Source organism: Typha angustifolia, chromosome 14, assembly GCF_048772165.1.
Source record: "Typha angustifolia cultivar Huaian chromosome 14, ASM4877216v1, whole genome shotgun sequence".
Lineage (NCBI taxonomy): Eukaryota > Viridiplantae > Streptophyta > Magnoliopsida > Poales > Typhaceae > Typha > Typha angustifolia.
In genome coordinates this window covers 8,468,411-8,477,784 of record NC_133252.1, presented here as the reverse complement: position 1 = coordinate 8,477,784, position 9,374 = coordinate 8,468,411, and the positions used below count along the sequence as shown (strand labels likewise).

General features: G+C 35.4%; 1 protein-coding gene across 1 annotated transcript; it reads left to right on the top strand.

Moving 5' to 3' along the window:
- Positions 1 to 2,339: 2,339 nt before the first annotated feature.
- Positions 2,340 to 8,976, top strand: LOC140775912 (putative RNA polymerase II subunit B1 CTD phosphatase RPAP2 homolog). Its single transcript, XM_073119404.1, has 6 exons — positions 2,340 to 3,005; positions 3,292 to 4,038; positions 4,159 to 4,352; positions 4,434 to 4,697; positions 5,306 to 5,464; positions 8,616 to 8,976. Exons 1-6 carry the CDS (start codon positions 2,444 to 2,446, stop codon positions 8,718 to 8,720), a joined length of 2,031 nt encoding a protein of 676 aa, XP_072975505.1. The 5' UTR covers positions 2,340 to 2,443; the 3' UTR covers positions 8,721 to 8,976.
- The last annotated feature ends 398 nt before the right edge of the window (positions 8,977 to 9,374 follow it).

Below are 9,374 nucleotides of genomic sequence, written 5' to 3'. Positions count from 1 at the left end.
CTTCTTAAGACTACATTGATTCTTCAACTGACAAGGTCCTTCTCATCTACAAATCTTAATCTTTCGTCTTAAGGGCTATCTAGACGAAAGATCAATCTCGAGGGCTACTGATGTTGGACTTCAATCACGAGAAGTAGTGAATCGTGGGTTCTAGCGAGCAAGATTGAGAGGAACAAAGTCGTTTGGATCGACGGGTTGTTTTGTGAATTAGTCTTGTAACTACTAATATTCTAGTGATTGGTTTTGATCCGAGTTTGAATCCGTGGTTTTTTTCCCATTTGGTTTTTTTACGTTAAAATCTTGGCGTTCATCTCTACTTTCGTTTTTAATATTTCTTCCGACTTTTACTTAAGCGAACAAACGATATCATTGTCTAAAGGTTAGATACATACGTGTGTCTAGGGATTTTTCAAAGTCTAATTAAGTCATATAAGTTTTTAAGACAAGTCTAATTAAGTTATGTAAGCTTATAAGATAAGTCTTAGTTTGAGTCATGTTAGTATTTACGGCTAGTCCTTGTATGACTTATTATACCCTGATCTTTTTATATAGAAGGGTTGAGCTCTTTTATTTAAGTATCTAGGCATCCAAGCATTGAGAAATTATTTTAGCCTTGAGTTTATCTTATGAGTAATAGTAAAATAATTTAGGAGTAGAAATCATAGCTGTTTATTTTCTTATGAGTATATTAACTTAGAACTCTAATTCTACCTCCAAACTATAGTCACCATCACCTTCATAAACCCACCTTACCTTACAATAGTCCATTATGACCCTTGGTCGTATACCAACCTCCGATGACCGCCACAATATCAGATAATTATTAATATGTTTAATTCTAATATTTCTCCATTATTTTAGTTTTATATTTTCACTTCGATCTCAAAATTACGTGAAATTAAAATCATCAAATATGTGATTTTTGAGGCTTCATTTTATAAAAATATCATAATTTTGCTATGTTCAAATCATTCTAGATTTGGTTTGTAACAAATAGATTAAAAGAAATTAAGATAGTGATTAATAATATTAGAAAGGCGATGAATTACCTAAAGAAGTCTTTTAATCGTGTATTTAAATTTGGTGAAATTGTTAAACTACTTAGCTTAACTACATAAGAGGATTATGTAGTGATTTACCTAGCTAGTGGAACTCTATATATAGTATGCTAGATTTTGTCTTCACATCCAAATTTAGCCTTTATGTAAATAGAGATATTAATTATAGGTGACATCCTACTAAGTAAGAGTGGTATAAATTTAAATAAATCCATAAGATATTAATAGTCATAAATGATACAACTAATGTGTTTTCTAGTTCTACATTTCCTACATCTAATTAATATCTTCTAGAAATTTACAATATTTTAAGAATATTAATAGAGGAGTCGGATACTTGTAATGAATACATTAGGGCATTTGTGATAGTAATGAGAAGTAAATTTGATAAATATTAGGATGAATTCAACATATTGATGGCAATTGCATCTATTTTTCGTTTTGAGATATAAAATGAAGGTTGTTGAATTCTTTCTTCCCAAAATATATTTTATAAGTGAAGTTCTTAATATTATTGCTTTAATTCACGTTACATTAGAGAATTTTTACTCTATATATGCAAAAGATTACTCACTTTTCCAATAACATAGTTAAAATATATCAAATATCCCATCAAACATTCAAACATATTAAGACTTCAATCTTCAAGTAATAAGAGACTTATTATAAGGATCATTTTAAAATTTGATGACTTCCTAAGATCTGCTAGTACCACAAAATGTCTTAAATTAGAGTTAGAGATATATTTGCATGAGCTAAATGAAACATTTAATCCTAACATTTTGAATATATTAAATTGGTGGAAAGTGAACATACTAAAGTTCTTTATTATGTCTAAGATGGCTTATGATATTCTTTTTATACCAATCGTTACAGTAGCATTATAATTTATTTTTAGTGCTGGCGGGAGGATATTGGATAATCATATACTTATTAGACCAGATTATGTTTTTCTGTATTTAACTATAAGTATTTCATTATTAAACTCTAAACGCTATGTTTAATTTGTGTCAGTTGTATCATTCGACTTAACATCAAAACTATACTTCTTTATGTTCTCCTCTAGTCCTCTTCATGTAATTTAAATAGTAGTTGCATCATTCAACCAGATTACTACAATGTTCCAATTCCGAGCCTTATGAAGTTGGAGCCGAGCCGAGCCGAGCCGAGCTAAGTTTTTTCAGCTCTAATCGAGCTCAAGTCTCAAGCCGAGCCATGCTCGCTCAAGCGCAGCTTAGTTACCGTCTTCCTATATATTATATAAAAACTATGTCATATAAATCACAAATTATTTCAAGAGCGGGATTTGTTCTAAGTCGGTCCAGTAGCAGCTCTTAGCAACTCGGCGGCTCAACCCTAACTCTCTATCTCTCAATTGCGCGACGATGAAACCCGCGCGATCACCCGCCGCCGCAGTCCACCGCATCCAGCTCGCCCTACTCGAAGGCGCCGCCCTATCCGACCGCCATCTCCTCGCCGCGGGCGCCGTCCTTTCCGGCCCGGACTACGATGACGTCGTCACGGAGCGCAACATTGCCAACCTCTGCGGCTATCCTCTCTGCCCCTACCCTCTTCCGTCCTCCTCCTCCCGGCCACGCAAGGGCCGCTTCCGCATCGCCCTCCGCGAGCACCGCGTCTACGACCTCGAGGAGACCTACAAGTACTGCTCCCCCTCTTGCCTCGTCGAGAGCAAGGCCTTTGCGGCGAGTTTGTCTACTGAGCGGTGCGCAGACTTGAGTGTTTCCAAGGTTGAGAAGGTAATAAGGTTGTTTGAGAATGGGGCAGGAGAGGAGGAGGAGGAATTAGGAAAGGATGGAGATTTGGGGTTTTCGAAGTTGATGATTCAGGAGAGGGATGAGATAGGGAGGGGAGAAGTATCGCTGGAGGAGTGGATTGGCCCTTCTGATGCTATTGAGGGTTACGTTCCTCAGTTTGATCGCGATAAAGGTAAATTACTCGTTCAGGAACTAGGACTTCCTCTGTTGATTAGTAAAACAACTTCTTTAGGGGTAAATATGGGGGAAACGTCATTTTGTCAGTTTCTGGACTGTGGTTTCGTTCTGTGAATAAAGGACTGAGTTTGCATTCTTTGCTGCAAGACCGGAAACCTAAAGAAAAAGAAATAAGCTGAGAAATTTCTCATTTTTATGTGAAATAACTATAGTTTTGTATTAGCTTTTTGGTTGTGGTTTGCTCTGTGAATGCAGGAGTGAGCATGCATTCTTTGTTTCAGGGTTGAAGCCTACAGAAAAAGGGAAGTCAAAAAGGACAAGTGTGGATGCTGGATGTAGTGAAGCGGATTTTAAGAGTACTACTTTTGTTGGTGATGAGGTTAATGGGGTTTCTTCCTCAATCTATACACAAGATATCTCTGACGAAATAGCTAAGAAGTTGGAAAGTGTGGTTTTGCAACAGAGCAAGAAGAAATCAGCTAAGCCTAAATCCAATTCCTCCAAGGGTAATTCAATAAGAAAGGGTAGGACAGATAAGAAGCATGAAGTGGATCTTGCACGTACTTCTATTGTTGGAAACCAGGCACAGGAAAAGACTCTTGCTTCAAATCACTATAATTCAGAGCAGTTGGATTTCACAAGTACTATACTAGCTGGGAACCTGACTTCTGTAATTTCACCAAATGGAGCCTTTCTTAAAACAGAAAATCATCTGGTACAGCCTCAAAAGGAAAATGCACAGAGAGACAATGCTTCCATGGAGAAAATGAAAGAACCTGCCTTGAAATCTTCATTGAAGAGCACAACATCCAAGAATAAAAGTTGCTCTGTCAAATGGGCCGATGAGAATATAACCTCAACAGCATTTGAAGGAAAGGATGTAAAGGAAACCAGCAAAAACATTGAAATTTTGCAACAGGAAGATGTAGATAGTTCCTTGAGGTTTGCATCAGCTGAGGCATGTGCAGCTGCACTAATTCAAGCAGCTGAAAATGTGTCTTCGGGCAAATCTGATGCAGAGGATGCAGGTAAAACTTTAACCTTTGCAAATTGAGTATTGGTGAAATTATTAATCTAGTTGGCTCCATGTCAGCATATCTGTGGAGGAAAGATATAATCGGTTGATAAGTTTCATTTTGTTGTTGCAGTTTTGGAAGCTGGAATTGTAATATTGCCGCAACCACAGGATACGGATATTGGGGATGCTGAGGAAAATGAGGATACATTTGAATTTGATAGGGGAGCTGTGAAGTGGCCTAATAAGACTATACTTCTGGACACAGACATGTTTGAGGTTGAGGACTCTTGGCATGACACACCACCGGAGGGTTTCTCTTTAAGTGTATGTTTTCCCCCCTTACTAATAGTTTGATTTTCATTTTGTTGTGCAAACTGATGCATAATCTTGTATTTCTTTGTTCAGTTATCATCTTTTGCAACAATGTATATGACAATTTTTGGATGGGTAACATGTGCTTCTTTGGCTTACATATATGGACACGATGAAAGTTCCGAGGATGAATTTTTGTTGGTTAATGGGACGGAATATCCCCGTAAGAAGATTTTGCCAGATGGTAAATCATCTGAAATAAGACAAGCTTTGGATGGATTTGTATGCCGTGCCCTGCCGGGACTACTTTTGGATCTTAGGCTGTCAACACCAGTTTCAATTTTGGAGAAAACACTGGTATAGCGTTTACCTGCTTTTATATTAGTCAAATCTAGGTAGCTTGGAGTTTCTCTTGTAAAATACTAAAACATTATACATATTCTGGAGTACTTTAATATAAAGCTAGTTTTTAATTTGGTTATTACTGTTATCATAAGTTTATATGGCAAAGAGCTTCCTCCTTTAGACTTTAAAAGTTATAGGTGTTGTTCTTATAATTATCTGTCAAAATGTGGACTTGTTTATTATGTGGTTGACTGGACAGAGCAGCAATGAAGCAGAGGTGAGAGGATCACATTTTAGGTTCTGAAAAAAATCTGTAATCTTGTTAATTGTTATAGTCCCTATCTGTTCAGGATATGTGGACTGATGGACAAAGTGGCAAACCATGCAGGGGGTGGGTAGGATGTTTGATTGGAATATTGTTTCTTTTGGTTATTATAAATGGAGCAGATCCAATCTTTGGAATATAAAAATCTAGGCTATTCTTTCTTCCTAATCCATTTTATTTTTAGGATCAAATCTGTGGAATATCAACTTCATTGCTATCTCTCTCTACATGTATTTTCTTTTTTCTTGTTTTTTTTCTTCTGATACTTTTGTAATGAGGGTACATCTGTATCCAGGACCGTTTGCTTGATACAATGTCATTTTTTGAAGCATTACCTTCCTTGCGAGTAAAGCAATGGCAAGTGATTGTTCTTCTGTTCCTTGATGCACTTTCTGTGCATAGACTTCCTGCTCTTGCTCTGCATATGACAAACAGGAATATGCTATTACACAAGGTAAATCACTTTCTTTCCTCTGCTGTTTACATATTTGAGATTGGTAATTGGTTATCTTATTGTTTTATATTCTGCATGGCGACACTATTAACTGGTGTGTAGTTCTTTACTTCTTTTAATTCTAAACCACAATATCAAAGTATTTGTTGGTAAATTTGTATTTTCCTAGACGGGGCACCTGTTCCACTTTCTATATTGTATTTTCCTATCTAACTGTCTAGTTTATGATCCCCAATAATCTATAAAGTGGAACTTACTTCTGTATGTTGTCAACTTCTTGTCCTGATATAAGGTTCATGCAATTCATGTCTTCCCTTTAGTCCTCACTTTGGACTCTTTCCTTTCAATTTGCTCTTTACTCTATTGTGCAACTTTGAGTTGGATTGGAAAAAAAAAAGATTGTTTCATTGTGATATTCTGCAATTCTTATTTTCTTTGGATTGATCAGTTATAGAACAAGAAACATCAGGACCTGAATCTAGAAACAAAATCTTGTATTTTGATGCCAAATTTTGTCCGAGGTAGTTTCGTTTGTTTCATGGAATATATCTAGTGTGGAGTATCAGACAGGACAGCTTTATGGAAATTTGAGAACTTTGTGTCTGTCTGGTTTTGCATGTTTCAGAAAACCTTGTTTTTGTGAACTTGGTTTGGAGTAACTTAAGATACCTTTTCTCTTTAAAAAAAGAAGAAGTTAAAACACTACTCATGTAAACATGATCTCGAAAGTTGGAAACACATTTTTCTTTAGGGAAAAACATGTATGTTGTTTTCATGGAAGTGTGTTTAGGAAAAAATAGGATTATCAATCAAACAACTAACCTAAATTTGTGCTTTATGGAACAAAGTTATAGAATTCTCTTTAAAAGAACTGAGGAAACTGAAGCTTGTTTTAGAAACACACAGTTTTGAAACTTGGTATCCAAATGGTGATAAATGGGTAATTCTCAACTAATCTCAGATAAATTTCCACTTCCCTTTTTTGAAAAGGATCAATTTTAGACCTTTCTGGTCCACACACTAACTTCATCAAATTGATAGATCTTTTGCATCCAATTGATAGCTAGGTGAACTACTTTCCGCCTTGAACTTAAGGTTAAGAACTTAACATATTTCTGTTTCTCCTTTTCTCGAAGCATTCATTTCAGTGGTATTTTCTCTTCACATCTTAATTGAACTCCTGATTTCCTAGACTTTCTCTTGTAGGACCTACCCAAAGAATTGAGCACCAAAAATCCAGAAATTAATTACCGAACACTTCACGTGAACAGTGACTTCCTAATACTTTCATTTCCTAGGAACAAAACATGGATCTATATGATATTGTGACAAGATATTAGGCATGACCTACCCAAAGAATTGAGCACCAAAAATCCAGAAATTAATTACCTAACAATTCACGTGAACGGTGACTTCCTAATACTTTCATTTCCTAGGAACAAAACATGGATCTATATGATATTGTGACAAGATATTAGGCATGACCTATGTAAATACAAGGAAGCAGCACCATTATTTTCTAATTTTCCAGGCAAAGATTGTTAGAAATTATTTAGGTTGCTAAATTATGAATGTTGACATGGGTCGGTATAACAAAATTTGTTATAGTGGAACCTATGGGAGCCAATATGACTAGATGTCCATGAGATGTTTAGTAGGTTTCAAACAAGGTTTGAAAAAAATGGTACGTATTGGCTGGATTGGCTGTATCGGTAGCATTGATCGTTTGGATTTCAACTTTTTAATTACGTAAAATTCTAAATATTATTAAAAAATTATAGAAAATCTTCTAAAAATTTAGAAATTCTTTACCAAAAATAAGAAAATAAAGAAAGAAAAACTATGATGCAATAAAAATTGAAAAGAAGAGATTAGAAAGAGAGTGGAAGAAAATCAAACAAAATAAAAAAAAAACTATGATGCAGTGAAGAAGAAGTAGAAGAAAATAAGAAAAAAAAAGGAGAGAGTGGAAAAAATAAAAAAAATTGAGAGAGAAATAAAGAAATAAATTAAAAAATTATATAATAGAGTTTGTCTGAGTTTGTCGGAGCTAGATCGCTCCGTAAGAGAAATAATAGTTATATGGTAATAAGAGAAAATGAGTGAAAAAACGAAAGAGAGTGAAGAAAGAGCGAAAGGGAGAAAAAGCTTGGATTGAGATTGGGTTCAGCTGATCCGGCAAACCATGGTTTCAAAAACTCAACTCCTTGATTTTAAGTTGAAGGATCTGCAACAAGATAGAAAGGCCTAGGCATTTTATGTGGTAATTCTGCAAAAGTATTGGCAACTTAGGCTAACAATGGTACATAGGCCGCATCATCAGTGGACAGTAAGGCATGTCCATGCTGGTTTGAGTCACAGAAACATTATTTCCGGGAATGAGAGTAACGGTCAGTATGTCTTGCCCTTTCTAGACTGTACATTGACAGGAGCTTCATGCACTAAGATGCCTTAAGAACCTAGTGCCCTTGAAATTCACAATGATCCATCTTTGTCATCTCACATTATTGGTACTAAGCTCGGGCTGTCTTCTGATGCATTATTTCTATTTCTTGTTGCAACTTGCAAATATGCGCTTGAAAATTTATTTTGATGTTTGATATGCACAAGAGTAGTTGCTCTTCTGAAAATAATTTGGAGGTGGGAAAATAGATCTTTACCAGAAGCTGAGATGACCAGGGTCACCTGCATGACAGCAGGATAAAACATGGAAATTACAATTAAAGTTAAAAGTAATGAAGGCATTATCTATGGAGATCTAAAGCATTTAAGTGGGGACTTTTTGTAGTCATCTGAAGAAGCAAAACCAACTTCAATTTGCATTTTCATGTGGCGATACCATATCTACTGTACATAGTTCTGGTATACTGCTAGTGTGTACGAACATGCTTGCGTGATTGAGGGAAACACCTGCCTGTGGAGAATACTCTGTAGTAGTAGATGATTATCAGTGACTACTTGAGAGATTGATTTTGTCCCTCCACTCATACTATAAGCACATAGAAAAAACCTTTTACCATTACACCAAGTGACACACCCTTCTGCTTTGTTATGATTCATAATTGTTATGATTCATAATTATCTTTAGGAAGGATTTCTTTTTAGCATCTAGGTTTTGATTCACTTAGCTCACATTTTTATCTTGAAGCAGGTACTTAATTCTGCGGGAATAACTGGAGAGGAGTACGATTCCATGAGAGATCTCTTCATACCCTTAGGAAGGTTTCCTAATTTTTCAACGCAGTGCGGCAAATAATGTTGGAATCATCATGGAGTGGAGGAACCGGAAGCTGATTCTAAGTAGTTCATTTTATGTTAGGCATGGAGGCGATCCAAAGAACCTTGTAAATGTTGTGATTTGTTGTTGCTGCTGTATATATAAACCTATAATTCATGTACCAATTATATCTTTTCTCTGGACGATGTGCAGAGAAATGGAAAAGATTACACAACAACAGAATGAAACCCATGTTGATATTCCTCAAGTTAATTTTCTGTCCCATTCCCTCGTATTGACTTGTCTCCTGGTGTTAGGTTTCTAATGGAAGAAACGAATGTCTCATGCGGGTCACATGCGCATTAGAACACGACTTAGTTAAATGGTGAGGAGTACATGAGTAAATATCCTTTTACTGATATCAACTATTTTCATATAAGATTTTTTTGTTTTATGTCTTTGTTCGAGCAAAGGAATCTCGAATATTTTTCCTATTTTAAGTTTGCTCTTAGTTTTTTGTTTCACGTATCTAGTATATTTTAAAACTTAAATATGAAATTAGTGATTTTTAAATATAAATTGTTGATTTAGTTAGGAAAAAAAAATGAAATAGCCGAGTCGAAAAACTATTTACATTTTAAACCAAATTCTGATATTTTAACAATATTTTGATGGTTTTAAAATTTTCCTGTA

Excerpts from the sequence above, each read along its gene's own strand:
- LOC140775912 (XM_073119404.1), top strand. The coding sequence starts at position 2,444 with ATGAAACCCGCGCGATCACCCGCCGCCGCAGTCCACCGCATCCAGCTC. Across the intron at positions 4,039-4,158 it reads ATCTGATGCAGAGGATGCAG|TTTTGGAAGCTGGAATTGTA; the intron begins GTAAAACTTTAA and ends TTGTTGTTGCAG. Across the intron at positions 4,698-5,305 it reads CAATTTTGGAGAAAACACTG|GACCGTTTGCTTGATACAAT; the intron begins GTATAGCGTTTA and ends ATCTGTATCCAG.